Source organism: Mesoplodon densirostris, chromosome X, assembly GCF_025265405.1.
Source record: "Mesoplodon densirostris isolate mMesDen1 chromosome X, mMesDen1 primary haplotype, whole genome shotgun sequence".
Lineage (NCBI taxonomy): Eukaryota > Metazoa > Chordata > Mammalia > Artiodactyla > Ziphiidae > Mesoplodon > Mesoplodon densirostris.
Genome location: NC_082681.1, coordinates 117,748,430 through 117,773,109, shown reverse-complemented (window position 1 = coordinate 117,773,109; position 24,680 = coordinate 117,748,430). Strand labels below are relative to the sequence as shown.

Here is a 24,680-nt window from a genome sequence, read left to right as displayed (position 1 = left end):
TGCTGAGAGCAACTGAAGCACTGGGATTGAAGATTATTTATAGAGAAAGTGCAGACACCAACAACAAAAAGGGCAGCAGACAAAACCCTGAAGATAAGCGACATTTAAAGGATCAACAGAGAAAGAGGAATCTACAAAGGAGACTGGGAAGTAGCAGCCTGAGAGGCAGGAGGAAATGTCACCAAAGCCCAAGGGTGAGTTCGACATCACGAGGAGCTTCAAAGGCGTCAGGTAAACCCTGAGAAGCACCCATGAGATCACACAGTAAAGGGGACAACGGCATGGAGGAGCAGAAGCCAGAACACAAAGTTAGCTCTAAAGTGACAGAGAAAGAAAACTGGAGAGTGTTATACGGGAAGGAGATTTTACCTATTTTTCATTGTAAGATGCAAGAGCCTTGAATATGTTTAGAAGTTAAGGGAAAAGTGAGGTTGAGAAAAGGCTTGAGATATAAGGGAGATATCTTCAGGGTACGTGATAAGGCAAGTTCCTTGAAGAAACGGAAGGAATAGAATCAAGTGAACAGGTGAAAGGGACTGGCCATCAACAGGAGGTGATGAAGAAAAACAGGGTAGTGGCAGGGGAGTTTGTATATATAGGGACACCTAAGTAAACCGAAGTCAAGTGAGTGTGTGTGTGTGTGTTTGTGTGTGTGTGTGATTCTTTTTTAAAAGGCCAATAAGAATTTTAAAGCAGGTTTATTTAATCTGAAGAAAAATATAGCTAGCCGTGAGCCTAACAATGGATTGTGTCTCTATTTTAAAGATTATTAGAGCCTTTTTTTTTAAACCCTTTCCCAACATTTCAGTCCAAAAGCCATTACGTAGGAGCAAGCAAGACATATTTAAAATACAGACAGCCCAGAGTCGGGTGCTGAAGCCCAAGAGGGGTCAGGAAGATACGCAGGGAGGCAGTGAGAGCGATGGCCCAGCATGCCGCAGCCCGAGCACAATGAGGAGGGGGACCTGGGATGGAGCAGAATCCCACTGAGGTGAGGGGAGCATCCATGTGGGTTTCGGGGTGGCGGCGATATGAAATTGGCTACATACGGGGGAACTGATCAAATAAGTAAATGTACTACAGATAATGGAGCCAGCTGGAGAAGGGAATTACAAATATGAAAAGGGAGGAATTAAGAATGAACCTGTGGTTGAATCAGAATTGGAACTATCAGTATGAACCCAGGGTTCCAAAAGATAGACAGATAGATAGACAGACAGACAGACAGGTAGGTAGATAGGTAAGGAGGGAGAGACAGGGAGGGAGGAAGGAAGGGAGGGAGGGAGAGAGGAAGGAAGGAAGGAATACACATACAGGCAGGCAGGTATAGATGTAAATGTACATGTACGTGCATATATTCCCCAGCTCATCCACTGAAAGCACAGAGGAATAGTGATACCCCAGCAACAATGACAACTCCCAGCACCCAGATCTTGGTTTCTAAATATCATTCTCCGTTAAAAAGAATCAGGGCTCCTCAGAGATTTGGCTGATTCCAGGACTAGGGCAGGGAAAGTACAAATGAGCCTAGAAATGATGCACCAGAAAATGAGGAAGTGCTCAAAGAATGATGGGGACACAGGCAAAAAAAAATCCCCAGAAGCCAGCGTGAAGAATAAAGGGCAGTCCTGGGACAAGTTGAGCATCAAAACAGATGATAGAAATATATTACAATCCATTCAGTAAAATAGGAATCCCTGAGTCCATACTGATTTTAAAGTAATTGATAAAAGTCTAATGAAAAATGGGATATTTACAAGGTCTCAAAGTACCTCCCTTCAAGGTACTTATTAATTACAAAGGGGAAAAGAGTAACTTTACAGCAAAGAAGCCTGGCAGACACCACCTTCATCAAGGAATCAAAGTTAACATCACAGTAATGGGACAAATTAGAATTACGCACTACCTGCTAAGATGCAATAAAAACACAGCATTCCTTCTGTGGACACTCCTGCCAAAGATGCAAGTCCCAAATCTAACTTTGGGGAAGCATCAAACATACCCGAATTGAGAGAAATTCCACAAAAGAACTGGCCCATAACCTTCAAAAGTATCAAGGTCATTAAAGTCAGTGAAGGACTGAGGAACTATCCCTGACACAACAACTAAATGCAACATGTGATTCAGAACTGGATCCAGAACTGAATCCTTCTGCTATAAAGGACCTCTGGCCAAAGTTGAATAGGGTCTGAGGATTAGACTGTCTAAATATCAGTGTTAATTTATTGATTTTGAGGGTTATATTGTGGTTATGAAGGAGAATGTCCTTGTTTGTAGGAAATACATGTGAAAATATTTGGGGGTGATGTGCATCGTGTCAGCAACATACTCACACGATTCAGGGAAGAACAACTCTTTGTATTCTGCAACTTTTCGGTAAATTTAATTAAATAATTATAACAATTCAGAAGTAGGAGATGCCCTTCTTTTTCTGCTCGTTTAGAATATCTTCATCTGTGCAAGTTAAAGAATAAAAAGACCCTTTCCAGGTAAACTGGGACGAAGTGAGAGAGTGGCATGGACATACACTACCAAATGTAAAATAGCTAGGGGAGAAGCAGCCGCATAGCACAGGGAGATCAGCTCGGTGCTTTGTGACTATCTAGAGGGGTGGGATAGGGAGGGTGGGAGGGAGGGAGACACAAGAGGGAAGAGATATGGGAACATATGTATATGTATAACTGATTCACTTTGTTATAAAGCAGAAACTAACACACCATTGTAAAGCAATTATACTCCAATAAAAATGTTAAAAAAAAAGACCCTTTCCAGCCAGAGGATTCAATGTATTACTGTAAGTACCAGTTTAAAAATACTAAAATATCAGTACCTCCTAAGCTGTCAAGATCCTCAAGAATCCTGCCAAACCTGTGAAATAAAGAAAACTGTGATGAAATGAAAATCATAATGATCACCCTTTAAAAAATAACACTATGGGGTGATAAATATCTACCAAAATTGATTATGGTGATGGTAGCACAACTCTCTAAATATATGAAAAACCAGAGAATCACACACTTTAAATAAGTGAACAGTATGATGTGTGAATTATATCTCAAAGTTGTAATAAAGAAAGGAATAAAATAAAAACAAATGACACAAACAGAAATAGTGCCGTGTTACCTTACAGTGTTTTGAACAGTCAAGTATTTCTCTCGTAATTCAGGCTGACTGCCCAAAGGTAAGAGAACTTCAATGTAACTGTCTTTCATTCTCCTAGGTGGCAGTCCTTTCTGTGACGTAGCCAAAAAACTATGAAGTAATTTTCTTTCCTCCATTGCTTTCACATGGTCTCTGAAAAGAAAGGACACAAGCTTCATAAAACATAGGACAGGGCTTCCCTGGTGGCGCGGTGGTTGGGAGTCCGCCTGCCGATGCAGGGGACGCGGGTTCGTGCCCCGGTCCGGGAGGATCCCACATGCTGCGGAGCGGCTGGGCCCGTGAGTCATGACCGCTGAGCCTGTGCTCGGCAGCGGGAGGGGCCACAGCGGTGAGAGCCCCGCGTACCGCAAAAAAAAAAAAAAAAAAAAATAGGACAGTGCTATCCCCCAACTCCAGTGACATACAGGTCAGTCAGACACCACCAAAAGAGGAAATAGCAGGTCTGGACCTACCTCATCTCCTTTTCCTTCCTTCCCTTCCTACCTGCCACTTGGTGAAATCAAAAATTTCTGTTAAAATTTCTCAGGCTAGTAGATAAGAAAAATACACTTATAAGTGATATAGATATATCCAAACGAACTATATATTCACCCTCATCAAAAAGTGTATTCAGGGCTTCCCTGGTGGCGCAGTGGTTGAGAGCCCGCCTGCCAATGCAGGGGATGCGGGTTCATGCCCCGGTCCAGGAGGCTCCCACATGCCGCGGAGCGGCTGGGCCCGTGAGCCCTGGCCGCTGAGCCTGCGCGTCCGGAGCCTGTGCTCCGCAGCGGGAGAGGCCGCAACAGTGAGAGGCCCGCGTATGGCAAAAAAAAAGTGTATTCAAAGAATAGAATCTTTGAAATGAAATTTAAAATACAGAAATGGACATAATAGAGTGTAAATATATGTACGTATATATATATATATATATCTGCACTAAAGAACAACATAGCCACTGAACTCCATATTCCCATTTCTCACCTTGACAAGTCTCGTATCCTCTGTGCCCCAGCTCTCTCTCTCTCTGCCTTCAATTTCAGGAAGGAGAGACAGAGGAGGGAAAATGGAGTATATCCAAAAGAAGTTTGGAAGGCAGAGCAAAAGGTAAAGAGGAACAGAATATGAAAAGGAGACAGAAAGGGAAGAAAAAGAAGAGATGATTAAGGTGGAAGAAAAGAGAGAGACAAGGGGATAGGGAACTAAAATGTTGACAATATCACTCTTTCTAAGCTTTAGTTATGAAGTATTATTGCCAGAAAAGTGTAGCCTACAAAAATATAGGGAGGGAACTGACAAACAAGTTAAATGGCACCAGGTAAATCCAGAATGTGGAATATTTAACAAGACACATGGCTTGGTCTCTTTAAAATCAAGCTCATGGGGAAAAAAAAAAGGAGGGAGGGATAACTATTATTCTAGATTAGGGGAGACTAAAGAGTCATAACCACGAAATGCAGTAATGCAATTGTTTACCGGATCTTGATTTTTTTTTAAAAAAAAGCTATAAAAGATATGTGGGGAACAATTGAGGAATTCTGAATATGGGTAAATAATATGCTATTAGGGAATCACTGTCAATTTCATTATGTAAGAGAATACCTTATTTGTTGGAGATGCACGACTGCTGATTTTGTTACATAGGAAAATATATTTATTTATTAGAGATGTGTTGGAATATAACTGGAGCTGAAGTGTCACGATACCTTTATAGTTTAGCCAGTATATGTATATTGACAAATCTGGAAAAACATTCATAAGTATCCAATCCAGATAGTGGGAACAAAGGTATTCATTTCTTCTACTTTTCAGAAAATTGAAATTTTTCAAATAAAGAGATAAGAAGAAGTCATTAGATAATTTTTATACCAAATAGATTATTATTGTTATTATGCTTTTTCTTTTTATCTCATTTTAGCCTCAAAATTCTATGCACCAAGAGGGATATTATCCTATTTTAAGCAGGGAAATACTAAGAGAAAAGAGAAAGATTGTATGGGAGGCCTGGTTAATTGTGACCTGACAATAAGCAGTAATCAGGGTGCATGAAAAAGAAAAACCAGGAAACTTGGGTTCAAGTCCCAAACCTGATACTCAGTCACTCAATGTCTGAGTTTCAATCTCATCACGTGCAAAAAAAGAACAGGAACATATGTCATAAACACATCACAAGTTTCACTGAGAATCAGTGAGGTAATACTGCTGAATGCACTTTGAAAAATGCAGAGTACGTGTAAATTACATGATTTTATGACAACAAAGCATCAACTGATGAGTATGTTGGAATGTTGATCTTCTCCCCCAAGTAAAAAAACCTCTCAACCCATTTCTGAACAAAGGGTTCCCCCCATTCCTACAGTGGGACCATCAACTGAGCCTAAACACAGCCTAGCACACCACTTAGGGATAGAAGAACGAATAAACACAGAGCACATACCTCCAGTTTGTGGATGCTCCTACTATCTCCCGCAACTTATCTCGAACTGAAACAAAAATAAAGAGGTCATTCCATGAAACAAAGAAAGTGAGAAATGGATTATGGCAACAAGCTCAAGAACTATGAAAAGCGATTCATGCACTCAAAAGCTTCAAAGATCCATGAATTTCCATTTAACGCCACAAAGCAAACAGCTCAGGGAAGGGATCAGGCCTCTGCTTCCCAAAAACTTGAAACAACTATTGTCTCCTTAGTGCAGAAAAGAATATCCTTGTGTCAATCACTGGGATTTATACAAACAAGCAAAAAAGGATAACTCCAATTATTCATCTGCTGGGGCTGTATCAGTGTTGGTAGGAGTCCCTTTATGATGGAGATATTATGAACAGAATCCCTGCCTACCTTCTTATAGGCAGCGGGACTAAGACTAATATCAAAATTTGAGTCTCACTCTAATTGACTTCTCATATATGTATACTACCCTAAATGTTAGAAAAGTTGAGGCAAGAAAAATGAAGCAAAAAAGGAAAGGCAAAAAAAAGCAATTTAAGTTTAGTTAATGCCCATTGCCCAAAAGTGCAAGAATGAATTAGTGCGAAAAAAAATTTAAGCACTTATAAAAAAATTGATACTGATTACCACACACACCATGATTCACATGTATTGGTGAACATGCTATATGGATAAAGGGGAAATAAATTAGATAAGCAGTAGTAAGTCAATAGTAAAAAATAAATCTATAGGATTTTAAATAATGTTTTGAGTTCATGTGTTTTTTTTCTATCATTTTAAAATACATATTCTGGTTACAGAAAATTAACTATAGCAATCCTTGGTCCTTCAACAACGAAATATTTGATCAAAACCAAATATGGTTAGATGAACATACATCTTAATTTTCATGAAAAAGTGGTTGATTTTTCTATCAATTGTTATAGGGAATTCCCTGGTGGTCCAGTGGTTAGGATTTGGCACTTTCACTGCCAGGGCCAGGGTTCAATCCCTGGTCAAGGAGCTTAGATCCTGCAAGCCACGGCCAAAGGAAAAAAAAAAAAAAAACACCCACAATTGTTATATACCATAAATTAGGTGCAAACTCTAATTACAATGAAATCATAGAGTAGTACTGCACCAAAAATATCCATTAGTAAATTAGTCTTATTTCTGGTTTTTTTTCCTCCTGAGTTCCTTGAATAAAAGAATGGACAGAAAGTATCCCAAGTAGTACACAGACTACTGATGCTCAGTGACATAAAATGATTATTACTAGTTTATATTCAGTGTAAGAAGAAAGGCAAGTGTTGAGGGCCAAGAAACAAAGCAGAATTTTAAATTATATATATACATATATATTTATTTGGACCCTTTAAACAAGTCCCAGTTTTCATTATAATGAATATTCCTACATTGACAAAGACATCCATAGTTTGCATATGGATTAGTTACTGAAATTAACTTCAATTAACAGGGTCCCTCTAACAAAACTATAGACTAGGAGCGTTTTGCTGGTACAACTGAAGGACCTGTCTCTTGCTTATGCATTAGATCTCTTTTTTCCATGCCTTCCACTTCAGTACCTACACAAAGGAAGCAGAAATCATTTAACTAAAAGAGCTCAATCCCCAAGGCTCCCAGGAACCAAAGCTCAAGTACTGTATGTGATTTCTACCCCAAGCTATCCTGGTCATTTTCTAAGTGAGAAGTTTATGAAAGATCTACCTTTAGTATGCCTCATTTGCCCTAAACTGTCTATCTACATGCTTCGTAAATAAAGCAGGGTTGTCCCCCCACATAGGCCTAAAAGGTAAACACCCATGCTTGCCTTCATGAATGTGGAAGACTCTCTGTTTCTCGGGATTCTGAGATCCTTGAGTCAGTCCTCTGCTGGGAGCAAGCAGCCCTTTGCTCAGGGTACAAAGCCTACAAAACAAGATGAAACACGCTTCAAGAAGGTTCCATGACTTCTTCCCTGGCAACCCCAAAGACCTGTGCCTCCTCCAGAGCACTCAGCCATCCCACACCCTTAGTAAATACTGTCTTATAGGGTCTTTACATGTTTCTCAAGTGTATGTATATTTGCATATGAGGCTACTCCGTAAATCATCTCTCCAATCATAGTAAACATTTCTTGAGAGCAGAGACCAATTAGGTAATGATCTACAAAATAAATAAAAGATATCAACCAGGTTTAATGGATTTATTCTTATTAGGTTCAGAAGGCCAGAATCAAGTTGGTAAACAGCTGAGTAAACTAATTATGAACATTTATTTTGTTATTGTCATACCATACTTCCTCAATAAATAAGCTAAACCCAATTATAAGTCAATCAACTTTGAAAACAGAATTAACCCTTTCCAGGGTTACTCAAAGAGAGTATTTATTGGACCTAGGCAGAAATTTCCTACTCCCCAATGGAATAAAGTCAAAGCTATTTACCCCAATGTGCCAAAACTGTTCTCCCAAAATAAGTTGTTTAACTTGATTCTGGCTCACTATTGCTTAACTGTTGACTCCTAACCGCACACTATCCTATTAGGGATAACACACGTATAGTATCAGGGACTGACAAACTGATCTGTTGAGAGCACAGTGGAAGAAGGCAAGGCATTGAAAAGGTAGAGAACCCCAGATACTCTTACTCATTCTAGCTCAAGTGACTAGTAAATTCTTACTACCTAATGCCAGGTCCAATGATGACTAACCTATTTTTAAAAAGCATATTTTAAATTTTCTTTAGAGCCCAAATTTACTATAGATTTCTCTTCTGAATTACAGCATACAGGAAGAGTCTCTGAGTAAAAATATTTGGTAAAATCTCCATGTAGTTTTGATACTTGTCCTACTAGAACAAATCCTGGTCCTTTCACCAAGTCAACTACTCTAACTGCAAAGAACACAAAAATAGCAGCACATGCTCACTGGCTAATTCAACTCCTTAGCCAGCCACTCATCACACTGGCCCTGATACAATCCCTGCTGGTTCACTAGACTGGAATGCTTCCTAAAGCGTTTGGGGTTTTGGTTTTGTGTTTATTCTCCAATCACACAGCTAACAAGCCTCTATCTTACATAGTTGTGGTTTATTTTTTCACAATAAATTTTCCATTTATGTACTTTTATATGTGAATTAATATTTCAGTCTTCTTGTTCTTGACCTTCTAATTTGCATTTTCTCAGAACATGAGTTAAACTTTTTTCTTTTTCACTATTTCATTTTATGTATTTTCTGTAGGTTCAAATCCCTCACTGAAGGAAACAAGAGCATGTGGTCCTTCCTTCTGCCTTCTCAGAAACTATCGTTGTGCAACTGAATATATCAGGTTTTAAAAAGCACACTGGAAAAAGCTAAAATCTTCCATTGCTACTATTAGCTGAAAGAGCAAAAAAATCATGCCCTCGATACATTAATTAGCAATAATAATAGTTGCAGTAGATGATCCCAATATAAGAAATGAGATCTGACTCTGAATGGCTAAATACTGTGAATACTCATCACAAACTAATAGGAGCTGTAAAACTGATCTCACATATTTGGGTAAATACACATATATACAAGCATTTCTGTTTTGTTCCTCAAGAAGCAGCATTTTCTGAAAAGTGATGAAAACCATCCCATCCTGCCTGAGTGAAAAACAGTGTAGTATACAGAGGTTAAGAGCCTGACCATGGGGACTCCCCTGGTGGCACAGTGGTTAAGAATCCACCTGCCAATGCAGGGCACACAGGTTTGAGCCCTGGTCCGGGAAGACCCCACCGCAACAAAGAGTAGCCCCCTCTCACAGCAACTAAAGAAAGCCTGTGTGCAGCAATGAAGACCCAACGCAGCCAAAAAAAAAAAACTTAAAAAACTCTATTCCAGAAAGGCATGCTTCTCCAAAGCCTCCCCTAAAAGTCAAAAATGACCAGAAATTTGGAAATAAGCCAGGCACTATAATGGACCATCTCTGAATGGAGACTCAAACGGAGATAGTAAAGAGGGAGTTGATGAATACAGAGAAACACTTGGGCCAAATTATTTCGAAAACTGTGGTCCTGCAGCCCTGTTGGTTGCGTACTGCCATAATAAATTTGAAAACATATCCCTGTAACACAGCAAAGGCCTAATGTGAGTGCTTTTTAAAAAATCATTGATTAGGGCTTCCCTGGTGGCGCAGTGGTTGAGAGTCCGCCTGCCGATGCAGGGGACGCGGGTTCGTGCCCCGGTCCGGGAAGATCCCACATGCCGCGGAGCGGCTGGGCCCGTGAGCCATGGCCGCTGAGCCTGCGCGTCCGGAGCCTGTGCTCCGCAACGGGAGAGGCCGCGACAGTGAGAGGCCCACGTACCGCAAAAAAAAAAAAAAAAAAATCATTGATTAGGGCTTCCCTGGTGGCGCAGTGGTTGGGAATCCGCCTGCCAATGCAGGGGACACGGGTTCGAGCCCTGGTCCGGGAAGATCCCAAATGCCACGGAGCAACTAAGCCCGTGTGCCACAACTACTACTGAGCCTGTGCTCTAGAGCCTGCATGCCACAACTACTGAAGCCCGTGAGCCACAACTACTGGGCCCGCGAGCCACAACTACTGAAGCCCGCACGCCTAAAGCCAGTGCTCCGCAACAAGAGAAGCCACCGCAATGAGAAGCCCACGCACCGCAACGAAGAGTAGCCCCTGCTCGCCGCAACTAGAGAAAACTCGCGCACAGCAACGAAGCCCCAGCGCAGCCAAAAATAAATACATAAATTTATTTAAAATATATATATATTACTGGTATATAAATTTCTATTCTCTTGTGAACATTCGGCTGATTGTAACTTTTCACTACAATTTGATATAATCCCTACTGATAATCAAATGAAACCTGTGGACCCTCGTGCCCAGTAGTTGTTGGGGGGGAATACATTTTTATTGATACACAAAATGGTATATACTATTTCAGATGGTTCACAGACCACTCCCTTTTGACACCCCCATGGGCCCCGAGACTTAAAACATTGTGATTCAGACCAACCTCCTGAAAAAACTTGAGGCCGAAAGGAATTAGATGACTTTTCCCCTGCCAGTCAACTGGCATACTGGATAGAGCCCAGCTCTTCTAATCCGTCCCCACCTCATACACACCATACATGTAAGGAAACTGCTCTTCTCACAATCTCAGGCTACTTCCCTTTATGTATGCAACACTGAGGTGGAGGGAGCAGGGGAATGGTTCAATCACTGCTTAACACCTCAGTACCTCAGGGTTAATGGCTTATTCCCTGAGAAGCCCTCAAGAGTTTTACCTACAGCAAATCCCTAGGCCTTTAGAAGAAACTGTCAAGAGGCCTCTACAGTCAGGCCCTAGGACTCCATGATTTTCAACCTTTCCAGTAAAAGGAGGCCAAGGAGCCCAACCTCTCCATGGCTAGCCAAGGGAGTCACAAAAGTCGCACGAAGGTGTGAACGTAAGTGTCTTAGCTGTTCTGGGTTCCAAGCTTAGGGTGGGTGTCCGGGAAGAGTTTTCAGTACAAAAACAGGCAGTGCCACTCATATGCCCTCCACTCTGGGGAAATGCCTCAATTTAGAGACTAAACAAATTCAGATGACTCTTTTGTGAGTTGGGGGAAAAAAGAAGTACGAAGATTGCCCACCAGTCAAATAACCTAATCATGTCAGACAGCCTGTATTCATTTATGTACTCTTTCTCTCTCTAGACACTAATGGAGTACCTGCTTAAGATTCAACAGGACTCAAAGGAAACGAGCCACAGGTTTATAAGGAGTTCAGGGCAAAGACAGAGGACTTCCAAACTGGGGGGGAGGAGAGACCAAGGAAGGTTTCCTGGGAGAAGACACATGAACCAAACCCTGGAGCTTGTAGAAGGCCTGTCACATCACGTCCAATGCAAGCTAAAGCCAACTGTGGCTCTTCTTGTAATGACCTTCAACCCATCTTCAAACAGTATAACGAAGTAAATAAGAGAATAAGAGAGACAGAGAGACGCAGAGAACCTTTTTCAACTGAGAGCAAGGTCCACAGGGACAATGAGAGAGATCCAGGGCCCACAAGAGAACTGCTGGGGATCACTGTCACTCGGAACCACTGTGGGCCACACCAGGGGGGGCTGGCATACCTATAGCGGGATGAATTCAGAAGCTGCAACAGGGGTGAGCCCCCTGGGGCCCAACCAGGCAGAAAGAACTTGGAACAGCCGGAGTGCTCCGGTGAAAGAGGTTGGGGGAGAGCCAGACATGCCCTGGAGTCTAAAGCCCTACGCCTTAACTGGACAAGCTGGGATGATGACTTACACAAAAAGGCATCCTCCTTGTCAAAGGGGCCCAATCAAAGCCACTCCCCCACCTAGCCTTACCGGCTTTGCCGCTCAGTAAAAGTAAAGTGCAATCAGCACCAGGGGCCCTGGTCACACAGTCCTGAGGTCCAGCAAGTCCAAAAGGTGCCCTGCAATCTCTACCCACACTTAAGTCAGAGTCCAAGTCAGTCAAGCACTCAACCTTTAAAACGCTCTGCAAAGGAGGGCAGAGGACCGGAAAAGGAACGTGCAACCCTAAGTACTAGCTTTCTGACAAGGGGCTAACTCCAAACCACCCCCCTGATGAGCAAAGAGATAGGAATTTCAGGGAACGCCCAACTTCCTCCCTTAAAGTGCCGCTTTGCTTTTAACATCAAACTCCGAGCCGGAACACGCGAAGGTGGGGGGTGGGGGGCGCGGGGCCCCACCCTAGGCCGGCGGGGTCGCGGTAGGCGGCCGCCCTTCCCCACCCGGCCCTATTTTCTGCCCCAAAGCCCCGGCACTAGTTCCGCCCTCCGCAGCCCGCTCCTTCCGCCCGGGCCAGCAAGCGGCGCGGAGGGCGGGCGTGGGCGCCCCCCGGTCCGCGCCCCTCCAGGCCCCCGGCTACCTACCGCAGCGCCACCCGCCTCATGGCGCTTGCCCGCCGCCGTGCACGTGACCACAGACCCGGGCCCGGCGCGCCGGTAGGCGGAGGGAAGTTGAGGCAATGGAAGGCGGGAGAGGGAGAGCGATCGCGGATGCCGGACTAGACCTTGCTCCCCAGGACCGCACCCTGGCAGCACGGCCGTGGGCGGGGGCGGGGCCTCGTTGCCCGGGGGCGGGGCCACGCTGCGCTTGAAGGCCCACTCTTTGGCGAGAAGTTGGAGTTAGTCTCTCTCCTCCATTGTTGATTAAATGCATCAGGCGGCACCGCTGGGGTGTGACTAGAGGCTAGGTGCAGCCGCGTCCTTGGAGCTTGTCTCCGTTATCCCGCTTCGCTGAAGGCTGCGCGACCTTCACCCCCAAGCTCCGGCTCCCGGTCGGCCTTTAGCTGCACGTTGGAATCTTCTGGGCAGCTTTCCAAAATACCGATGCCTGGGCCCCACCCTATGGAGATTCTGAATTAGGGGTGCAGCCTGGTCTTCAGGATGTCTAAAGGCGCCCCAGATGATGCTAACGTAAGCAAAGGTTGAAAACCTTTACCCGAAGGGGGGAAAATTGTTCCTCTCCTAATCTCGGTCTGCCCCCTAGTGTTTGACAGTTGGAGTTCTTGGCCCGCCCAGAGAGATTCAAGGCCAAAAAGTTAAGATCATTTTTACCCTAGGATCTGATTCTCCATTTCATTAAACGAATTCTTATTCAGCTGTTTGCAGTGCGCAAGACGCTGTAGATTCTGGAGATGCAACAAAACAGACAAAACTCCCTGCCCTTAGGGAGCTTACCTTATAGGGAAGGAAAACAAGTCAGCAAGCAAGTTAGAAAATTATATCGTTTCAAACGTGATAAAGCGGTCTAAGGAGGAAATAAAATAAGGTAATGAGGGGGGATCTTTCCAGAATACATGCCCGTTTTGCTTTGTCCTCGAAGATGGTTATTTCCTAAAAGGCAGGGTTGATATCGTATGTTTTTTCTGATACCCCATGCTTACTAAAAATTTGTCAATTTTAATTAAGCTGGCTTTTCTAAAAAATCACTTTATGAATTACAAATGGACCACGGTCTTTGGCTTCCTCTTTCCTCTCCACCTAACTTTCCCTGCTTTTATCAGTCCCACATCCAGAAGACTCTCCTTTTGGCCTGCAGGGATCTCGCCTTCCTTTTTATTCATGTTGTCCATACCTTATAAGTGACGGTTTTGTTTTGTTTTGTGGCAGCTATACTGAAACCGAGCAGAACCCAACAGGGCCTTCCCAGGTACAGATTCCCCCCTCCCCCACCATATATCCTGCCTCTCGTTTATAGGAAAGCTTTAACCTCCTAGGCCTTCCCCAAGTTCTACGAAGCAAATTTAATCAGAGAAGTGAAAAGATACAGAAACAAAGGAAAAACAGTCAAGCAAGACAAAATAATAATAATTTAGCCATAAAGCAAAGTCAAGGACCTTTTTAGCTCCTCCTCAAGAGCTATAGATAATATCCTGAGCCACGTCCTTGATTTGTTTGGCAGATATTGAAACTCACACCAGGTGGAAGAAGTTTACTGCATGCTGCCCATAAGCACGTAGACCCCAGACCAGCTAGAACCAGAAGGTTGATGACGTTTAACTCCCAAAATACCACCCTGTTACCTCACCGCCAACCAATCAGAAGAATGTCCCCAAGCTGATCAGGCCCCCTACAATCCTCACCTGTAATGTGGCCTTTAAAAGCCCTTCCCTGAAAGCCGTCAGGGAGTTCGGGCCTTTTGAGCATGAGCTGCCCTATCTCGTTGCTTGACCCCACTTTGGGTGCCTTGCAATAAACACTATACTTTCCTTCACCACAACCCGGTGTCATTAGATTGGCTTTACCATGAGTCAGGTGAGCAGACCCAGGTTTGGTTTGGTAACAATACTTCCTTATACTCTACCACACCTAACACAGTGCAATAAATATTTTATCAAATTATACTTTTTGGTTGGTTTTTACTTGAACTTTCGGTTGAGGCAATAGTAGGTTCAGGGAAAAAAATTAAGTTCAAGAGAATTTTTTAGGTTACATAGCTGGTGTAATGATAGGTAAGGGTAGCTTGTAATTTTGTGCAATCAAGTCACCTTCCAGCCAGACACATTCTCATCAGTGTATAATCAGGGTATAAACAGTGTCAATGTGGGCTGGAACAGCTAGAACCAGGGACTCAATGCCATGAAGATGCCTCTTCTCCATCACTTATCTTTGCTTTACTTTGCATACTGGCTTCATTCTTTTTTCTGTGAATAATGGCTTCCTCCACATGGCCAGAGCAGCTCCTGAACTTTATATTTTACAATCACGGACACATCCACGTGCTTGGAGACTGACCCAAAAATCTGTATCCCAAATACAAAAAGTCCTGAAAAGAGATTCATTGGCCCAGGTGGGATCGGGTACACACCCCTGGACTGGTCAACTGTGGCAGCAGGGCAAGGTGATGTGATTGGCCCATTTGACTTATCAGGAACCTCCTTACCCAGGGCCATGGACAGGTCACGATCTACGAGTATGGCTATTTCCATAAGTAGCCTCTCAGAGGGGGATAGGGAGCACTCCTTAGAAAAGGAGTACAGAGCAACCAACCCCACAGATGCCCCACTGCAGATGTTATTGGCTTTGTTGGGTCTTCGTTGCTGTGCGCGGGCTTTCTCTAGTTGCGGAGAGCAGGGGCTACTCTTCGTCATTGCGGTGCGCAGACTTCTCATTGCGGTGGCTTCTCTTGTTGCGGAGCACGGGCTCTAGGTGCACGGGCTTCAGCAGTTGTGGCACGCGGGCTCTAGAGCGCAGGTTCAGTAGTTGTGATGCACGGGCTTAGTTGCTCTGCGGCACGTGGGATCTTCCCAGACCAGGGCTCGAACCCGTGTACCCTGCATTGGCGGGCGATTCTTAACCACTGCACCACCAGGGAAGTCCCAGATGTTATTTAAAGAGAAAAAAAATGATCTCATCACTTAGCCCACTTACCTTAGTTCTAACCTCAGGGAATCCCTGCTAAAACCCAGCCAGCCCAGCATTCAACCACATGTCTACAATTATCTCAATTGGCAGCATGAATAAAATTCTTAAAACAGCTTAGCAACCCTGATTTCTGTGTGTGTGGTGGTAGTGGGGTTGTAAGTGTGGTATATGCTATACCAAATTTTGGACAGCAGGGATAGAAAGGAAAGTGGTCACAAGATCAGGCCAAGAAACATGCCACAGTTGTATGGTGGTGAGAATCACTGTCCTGAATAATAGATTGTCCACCCCACCTGTTTGTTGTTATTCTCCGTTAGTTCTATTCTGAAATGGTCTCAGGGTAACAGAAATGGTATCAAATGTATCATTAAAATGAAAGACACCTCATCATACACTGACAGATACATAAGACATTATCAATGTCATTATTATTACAAGTAGAAGAATAATATCAAATAACAAAACCTAACAATACGGTATCAGTTCAACCTAGTATTAAGAGTGAAAAGTATCTAGTAAGCATCCTTGGGCTGCTAAACCATAGATATTTTTGGATATCAAATTCAGGTAGAAAATGTTGTTGGAAAACTGTCATCAACTTTCAAACAAATTGATTCATGCTATTATTTCATTAGGATAGAGAAACCACTTTTTAAAAAATAGCTTATTTCCCAGACTAGAGATTATACAAAAGGATCTAGAATAAAGTTGTGAGGGGGAGGAGGAAACAATGGAAAGGTGATTTTCCCCCTAAACCTGAAAGACTAGTGAGCTGTTACATGAAACTGCTTAGTATTATACCCACTTGTTCCAACAGAAGTAAAACCCAGGCTAGGAAATTTCAAAACAGTGGTAATTTTTTATCACTTTCCTTACCTTTCCTCAGCTCCACCTTTATGACTGCTCATCAAATCCGAGTGTTGAAAGGTTTTATATCTTTAGCAATGCTCTTTTTCCTCTAACAATTTCCTCTTGCTTAAAAATGGCAAACATGTAAAACATGTCACACTATTAGTGACATGGGATCAGAGGGTCTCTTTAGGATAGGACATCTTCATTTCAGGGTGTTCTCTTCAATATAGATGTCTCTTTAGGATAGGACATCTTCATATCAGGGTGTCCTCTTCAATAAAGATGTCTCTTTCAATGGTGGGGGGGGTCCGGGCTTCCCTGGTGGCACAGTGGTTGAGAGTCCACCTGCCGATGCAGGGGACACGGGTTCGTGCCCCGGTCCGGGAAGATCCCACAGGCCGCGGAGCGGCTGGGCCGGTGAGCCATGGCCGCTGAGCCTGCGCGTCCGGAGCCTGTGCTCTGCAGTGGGAGAGGCCACAACAGTGAGAGGCCCGCGTACCGCAAAAAAAAAAAAAAAGAGAGGGGCAAAAGGAGTCTTTTAAATCTGGAAAACAAAACATTAAACAACCAGCAATATTTAAAATGAAGTCATAAAAGTTATAATCATCTTCATCAGTTCATTCAGTCCCCTGTAATTAATTTTTCTTTTGCTTCATCTTGGGTTAGTAGCTTTATGAATCAATCACTTTTCCAGTAGAGTCTTAGAAATTCTTACCCAGTTCAGTGTTATGATCTTAAAGTTATCCGAAACTTGTATTCTAGAGTACTTGTTAATAGCTTTTCCATAAATCTCGTTGAAGATGAAGCATTTTGCCTGTAGATGATTACAAATGCTTTCAGGGAGGAATCAAGAGTAAAACAATAACTGTGACAAAAGACTTAAAAACATCCATGGTTAAAGATCTAGTGAGAATTCACCAAAAAATGATGCCCAAATTATTATTTTGTGACATACAATATTATAAAATAATAACTGGAATTTTGACTGATAACATTATACAAGGACATATCAGGTTTTTAGGAATTTCATATAATTTCTAGAACACATATTAATAATATATACTATGTAAATATAATCTAAGAAGGTCAAACATTACTTTTTTTTTTTTTTTTTTGCGGTACACGGGCCTGTCACTGTTGTGGCCTCTCCCGTTGCGGAGCACAGGCTCCGGACGCGCAGGCTCAGCGGCCATGGCTCACGGGCCCAGCCGTTCCGTGGCATGTGGGATCTTCCCGGACCGGGGCACAAAACCCGTCTCCCCTGCATCGGCAGGCGGACTCTCAACCACTGCGCCACCAGGGAAACCCCAAACATTACTTTTTATTTGACAGTGTTTGCCATGCAATTTAATATCAAATAAGCCTAAATAAACTGAGATTTCTCTTTTATAAGGAGAAAGAGCAAATTTTTTTCAGAACTTCCAGGGGCCCTCTGGAAAATTCCAAAGTTAGTCTGAGGTCAAAAAGACTTCATTCAGAATTTGATTTGGGGAAGTTTGTTAAAAATGTCAAAAGATTTGAAACCCTTGATCAATTAGGAGTGTAAGTCACTATGACATAATACTTAGTTATCTGTTCACCAAAGTGATAACTGAAAGATTTCAAAGGCAAATATAGAAAGTTATATAGTTGTAAAAAACCTTGGCTCTTAAAATTGAAAAAACTCAGTTTTCCTAATTAAAGATCTGATAAAGACAATGTGGAACACAGGAAATATTTCCCATGACACGGAATCCTTGTTTCCTAGGCAGATTACATTAAAGGTAAAGAAAAACCTTTTATAATATCTTATTAAGAACAGACCAATAATCTAAGAAATTTTGTGATTTTTAACAGAGAGAAAAGTAAACTCTAGTTTTGTATCAGTACATTACTGAGCTCATCTTAAAAATTCTTGTAAATAAATCTATTCAATTTTAGCCAGCTGTGACCTCACAACATAAAATTTCTCTTCCACAAACCTTTTGCATCTTTCTATATCCATTTAGGTTTTGCCTTCTTCTTTTTCCTTTCTTCTTCTGAAAAAAAAAGTCATTTTATTTTACACATTATTCTCTTTCTCCTTAACAAAAACGCATCCTATATTCCTTGCATACTCCTCATATGAAAATACATTTTATTGTAAATCAACTATACTTCAATTTTTTAAAATTACAAGTTCAAACCTCATAATAAGGATCACTTTGATGTTCCATATCCCTAGAATCAGCAGTATTTTCACTATTATATTGATTTCTTCCAATCAATGTGAGGGAGAGCAATGTCAGTTTTCATTTCTTTGAATCAAAGTGAAAAACTGCACGGCAGAATAGTCTTAACAAATAATGTTCACGTGCTGTTGGTTGTCAAAGAGAAGAGTTAGAGGGAAAGAGAAAACCAGACATCAGCTCCTCTCCCTACAATACACTAAACAACCAGTTCAGGTGGTTTTGTGTCCTATTCACTTGTGCAGTAACTATTGCTCGTATCCATGCCATGTAAACTCAGTCTATTATTTTCAGGATGTAGAACACACCTCTACATCCTTAGCAAGGAAACGGAAGACCCAGTTTCATAATGAATGAGTGCTTTGGCACTTGTTAGGGGTTTGTATTCTCGGGTTTAGACCAATGAGTTTATTAATTTCCTAATGCTAGATATTCAGGGGCTTTATGGAGAATGGATGCAAGTTCTGTTGACAGAATTAAAGGCTATGTAGCCGTGACAAAATTAAGAATGTCTCAGTTCTACTCTGTTTTTGGAATCTGAAGGGAGAAGAAAGTATGTAGAAAAATATGCAAACACTTACTGAAAACTGTTCTTTTTTTATTCAAATATTTTATGGAGTTGTTTTTTATGAAGAAATGAAATAAATCTGTACTGATATTTTTTAATCCAATTTTCTTCCCTTTCTTTGTATACAAAGTTGTTTTCCTTCACTCTTTATTGTTTCTAGTAGCTCTATTTTTACATATTGATTATAAATTTTAACTATGAGTAATCTTTATTTTCCAGTGAAAGTTACAAAGCAGGCAATAGTGAACTATCTATCATATATTAGCACCCCATAGTAAATTAGCAAATTTATAAATATATAATTATAAAAACTTATACTTTTTAGAAACACATTTTTCATAGTACAATATTTAATGTGGTTTTAATGTGGCAAAAGACATATTTATTAATAGACCCAAATATCTTTGTCTCTGTAAAAATTAAGAAAAATAAATTTAAATTTATGTTTAGTGATCAATGTCTCAGTAAATTATCTTATTTGGAAATGATCTAGATAATAAATGTTCATTATTTAGTTTAGCTTAGTATAAACTTTTATTTTATTTACATTTATTTAAATTACTTGTTTTTAACAATTATGCTTAGATTAGCCATCAAACAGCTAGCCATCATCTTAAGTTTTTTGTTTGTTTGTTTGTTTGTCTGTTTGTTTTTGTTTTGCGGTACGCGGGCCTCTCACTGTTGTGGCCTCTCCCGTTGCGGAGCATAGGCTCCGGACGTGCAGGCTCAGCGGCCATGGCTCATGGGCCCAGCTGCTCCACGGCGTGTGGGATCATCCCAGACTGGGGCACAAACCCATGTCCCCTGCATCGGCAGGCGGACTCTCAACCACTGCGCCACCAGGGAAGCCCTTAAGTTATTTTGTAACATAGAGATAGCATGAGCTTATTCGACAAATAAAACAAGGTAGAAAAAGTTATATGTTTGCATTACATTTAATATTGACAATTCCAAAGACAAGTCTGTTTTTATTAAACCAACAAACTTAAACTAACTTTAATTTAACAAAGATTATCCTGATCATGTGAAATTGAAAACAGCTAATGGATTAGAGTTTCCATTTCTGAGAGTTTTAGGAATATTTAATTTATACATGCACTTATTTCTCTTTAAGCCAACTAAGTAAAATTCTTTTAAAAATATCGGGGGCAGAGTCAAGACGGCAGTGTGGGAAGATGTAGCATTAGCGTCTCCCCACAACTAGGGCGCCTGCCCGCCACTGGTGGGGAGACCCCCAAGGAGACAGGAGGAACCCCAAAGTGAACCAGTAGGACGTAGGGGTACTGAGGGGGGAGGGAAAGTGGAGGCCAGAAAGGATCAGTGCCCCTGAGGCCAGGGAGATCAGGAGAGGCAGGTGGGAGGGACTCTCCAGGAAGAGCGGGAGAGGAGCAGAGGGCGACTGCCCCATCCACTCAGGCCAGGGAGCCTGCTGAGCTCCCAGGCCGATCCCCTGCCCTCCAAAGCCCCCTCCAGACCACGTGGGTTCTTGAGGGCATAGGAGGGAGGCCAGGGAGATCAGGAGAAGCAGGCGGTAGGGGCCCTCCCAGACTGGAGAAGCAGGAGAGGAGGGTGTTTACCCCACCCACTCGAGCCCAGGAAGCCTGCTGGGCTGCTAGGTGAGGTCCCCTGCCCTCTGAGACCAGGGGTGGGGGGCACACCTGGGCCCCTTCTGTTCCTTGATCCTAAGCCCCAATCCCCACAGCCCCCAGGGCCTTTTCCAGCCCTGTGGGTCCTGAGCATTGGCCCTGCCCACCACCCAAACCTCACCCTTGCTTAGGCCCTGCCCTCCACAGCCAAGGCCTCCCCCCACTTTTTTTTCCCCCTCCTCCTCTTTTTTACTATTGTGGTACTGTAGTACTTTCCGGTTGTTGATTCATCTATATTTTTATTTTTATATTCTTCATAACATATCTGTTAGTTTCCTAGTCTAATTTTATATTTTACTTTGTTATTGGTTTTTTTGGGGTTTTTTTTTTTGCCGCCCCAGGTGGCTTGTGGGATCTTGGTTCATGAGCCCAGAGTTGGGCCTAAGCTCCTGCGGTGGGAGCTCTGAGTCCAAACCACTGGACTAACAGAGAACCTCAGACCCTAGGGAATATTCATCAGAGTGAGGTCTCACGGAGTTCCTCATCTCAGCACCAAGACCCATCTCTACCCAATAGCCTACAAACCCCAGAGTTGGAAACCTCAGGCCAAACAACCAGTAAGACAGGAACACAATCCCACTCATAAAAAAAAAAAAGAGACACGGCAAAAAAATATATCACAGATGAAGGAGCAAGGTAAAAACCTACAAGACTGGGCTTCCCTGGTGGCGCAGTGGTTGAGAGTCTGCCTGCCGACGCAGGGGACGCGGGTTCGTGCCCCGGTCCGGGAAGATCCCACGTGCCGCGGAGTGTCTGGGCCCGTGGGCCATGGCCGCTGAGCCTGCGCATCCAGAGCCTGTGCTCTGCAACGGGAGAGGCCACAGCAGTGAGAGGCCCGCGTACCGCAAAAAAATAAAAAATAAAAAATAAAAAAAATTTTAAAAAATAAAGTCTGCTACAAGAGACAAGGAGGGACACTACCTAATGATCAAAAGATCAATCCAAGAAGAAGATATAACAATTATAAATGTTTATGCACCCAACATAGGAGCACCTCAATACATAAGGCAAGTGCTAACAACCATGAAAGGAGAAATCAACAGTAACACAGTAATAGTAGGGTACTTTAACAACCCACTTACACCAATGGACAGATCATCCAAACAGAAAATAAATAAGGAAACACAAGCTTTAAATGATACAATAGGCCAGATAGATCTAACTGATATTTATAGAACATTCCACCCAAAAGTGGCAGAATACACTTTCCTCTCAAGTGCACACAGAACATTCTCCAGGATAGATCACATCTTGGGTCACAAATCAAGTCTTGGAAAATTTAAGAATATTGAAATCATATCAAGCATCTTTTCTGACCACAACACTATTAGACTGGAAATCAATTACAGGAAAAAAACTGTAAAAAACACAAATACACAGAGGCTAAACAGTGCACTACTAAATAACCAAGAGATCACTGAAGAAATCAAAGAATAAAAGACACAGAAACAAATGACAGTGAAAACACAATGACCCAAAACCTATGTGATGCAGCAAAAGCAGTCCTAAGAGGGAAGTTTATAGCAATACAATCTCACCTCAAGAAACAAGAAAAATCTCAAATAAACAATCTAACCCTACACTTAAAACAACTAGAGAAAGAAGAACAAAGAAAACCCAAAGTCAGTAGAAGGAAAGAAATCATAAAGATCAGAGCAGAAATAAATGAAATAGAAACAAATAAAACAACAGGAAAGATCAATAAAACTAAAAGCTAAACTAAAACTAAAACTAAAAGAGTCCGCCTGCCGATGCAGGGGACACGGGTTCGTGCCCCAGTTTGGGAAGATCCCACATGCCGCGGAGCGGCTGGGCCCGTGCGCCATGGCCGCTGAGCCTGCGCATCCGGAGCCTGTGCTCCGCAACGGGAGAGGCCACAGCAGTGAGAAGCCCGCGTACCACAAAAAAAAAAAAAAAAAAAAAAAGCTGGTTCTTTGAGCAGATAAACAAAATCGATAAACCCTTAGCCAGACTCATCAAGAAAAAGAGGGAGAGGACGCAAATCAATAAAATTAGAAATGAAAAAGGAGAAATCACAACTGACACTGCAGAAATACAAAGGATTGTAAGATACTACCACAAGCAACTATATGCCAGTAAAGTGGACAACCACGAAGAAATGGACAAATTCTTGGAAAGGTACAATTTTCCAAGACTGAATCGGGAAGAATTAGAAAATATAAACAGGCCTATCACAAGTAATGAAATTGAAACCGTAATTAAAAATCTTCCAACAAACAAAAGTCCAGGACTAGATGGCTTCACAGGCAAATTCTATCAAACATTTAGAGAAGGGGCTTCCCTGGTGGCGCAGTGGTTGAGAGTCCGCCTGCTGATGCGGGGGACACGGGTTCGTGCCCCGGTCTGGGAAGATCCCACATGCCGTGAGCCATGGCTGCTGAGCCTGCGCGTCCAGAGCCTGTGCTCCGCATCGGGAGAGGCCACAACAGTGAGAGGCCCACGTACCACACACAAAATATATATATATATATCATATATATATATATATATATATATATATATATATATATATGATATATATATATATATGATATATATATATGGGAATTCCCTGGCAGTCCAGTGGTTAGGACTCGGGGCTTTTACTGCCGAGGGCCCAGGTCCAACCCCTGGTTGGGGAACTAAGATCCCACAAGCTGCACGGGGCGGCCAAAAAATATATCATATAGGTATATATATAATATACATACATACATGGATATACATAAACATGTAGACAGACACAAAGGTCTTATAGTTTTCATTTTTTAATTTTAGCCATATCTCAAGTATAATAATACAAAACTCAAAAGAATCTGGATCCAAATTGTGTTTCTGGCCGACAGACTAAGTTAAGGTTACCTGCTCAGATGGCCAAAGTTTTTTAATGAAGATTTTGTGTGTGTGTGTGTGTGCGTGTGTGCATGTGCACACACGCACACGTGCACTGTAAGGATTCTTTTAGAAAAGCTATTTTTAGAGTCATTGTGTCTCTTAGAAACTTCTGCATACCAATCAAAGAGTATCTTCCATCGTCTCTGAGAGGTTTGCAATCCTCTTTTCAAGGGCACCCCGTAAAGTGGACTATCTTACCTAAGTTAAAGTTTCCCCGAAGTGGCCACTACAATTCCAAATTATCCTTTGTAAAGTTCACCCACTTTGCCAGAAAGGCACAAGATCCTGGTCCATAGTAGGTATACATACAAGAAGCAAGAGTTTTTAAGGGAGGAGGAGAATGAGATTTAGATGAGGTGGAACCTATCTCTTCCTCTAGATTCCCTGAAACAATCTGTGAGGAGCTCAGTAATCCTACCATTGCCTAAATCCCAGGGAATCACAAGTTTCTCCCCTTTCAGACAGAAGGGTGACTTACCAAGAAGCTTCAACAAACAAAATACAGGTATGCACAATAAATTCCGAGAGCTCAACATGCAAAGAGAGCAGCATTCAGGCTGACTGCAAGGTTGGCAAGAAAGTGGTGAGCTCAATGGGTCCAGTGGGTACCAGCACGTGGTTGCTCACTGGCCTCAGAGTTGTTGAGGGTCTTCTTTGGATCCCACTTCTGATGTCAGAAAACTGTCAAAAATCCAGAAATAACACAATCAAAACCACCAAATCAATAAATAGTATTTAGTAAGAGTTTGTTGTGTATATAAAAACAGGAACTGAGAGCTTCCAGAGTCAAAGATGGATATGAAGGTCACAGGCATTAAATTACAGCAAGGCTTATAAAGTGAAAATGAGAAAGTTATTAACGTTTACAATGACTGGTTATTACAATGGGGGGTTCCAGATGGCAGGGGATTGGTTAAAAGTGATTATCTCATACCATTTTAAAGACCATGACTTAAGGTTGGTTTTTTTTTAATGACTGTCAGAGGCATTTACAAGAAATAACCTGGGTTAAGTTTCATTTATGTTCATGAAATAAGCTAGATTTAGTTGAGCTTACTGGCTT

General features: G+C 42.2%; 1 protein-coding gene and 1 long non-coding RNA gene across 5 annotated transcripts in view; both read right to left on the bottom strand.

The window, feature by feature from the left end:
• The window catches only part of ACOT9 (acyl-CoA thioesterase 9), a 28,293-nt gene extending 15,618 nt beyond the window's left edge, over window positions 1-12,675 (bottom strand). The window contains exons 1-6 of one of the 4 annotated variants that reach the window (XM_060086932.1): window positions 12,453-12,675; window positions 7,398-7,495; window positions 6,224-6,250; window positions 5,576-5,621; window positions 3,124-3,294; window positions 2,831-2,868 (exon numbers count right to left, since the gene is read on the bottom strand). In XM_060086932.1, the coding sequence (XP_059942915.1) occupies window positions 2,831-2,868; window positions 3,124-3,294; window positions 5,576-5,621; window positions 6,224-6,250; window positions 7,398-7,495; window positions 12,453-12,472 (400 nt within the window). In that variant the 5' untranslated portion in view covers window positions 12,473-12,675. Of the gene's footprint in view, window positions 1-2,830; window positions 2,869-3,123; window positions 3,295-5,575; window positions 5,622-6,223; window positions 6,251-7,397; window positions 7,496-11,664; window positions 11,687-11,901; window positions 12,011-12,452 lie in introns of those variants that run through there. The other 3 variants (XM_060086935.1, XM_060086933.1, XM_060086934.1) reach the window with 3 other exon arrangements.
• A 4,262-nt stretch (window positions 12,676-16,937) lies between these two features.
• LOC132482493 (uncharacterized) lies at window positions 16,938-24,288 on the bottom strand. Its single transcript, XR_009530925.1, has 3 exons — window positions 24,096-24,288; window positions 18,263-18,319; window positions 16,938-17,115 (listed from the first exon to the last, which is right to left on the bottom strand). It is a non-coding gene; the product is annotated as an uncharacterized LOC132482493 (long non-coding RNA).
• Window positions 24,289-24,680: the final 392 nt, after the last annotated feature.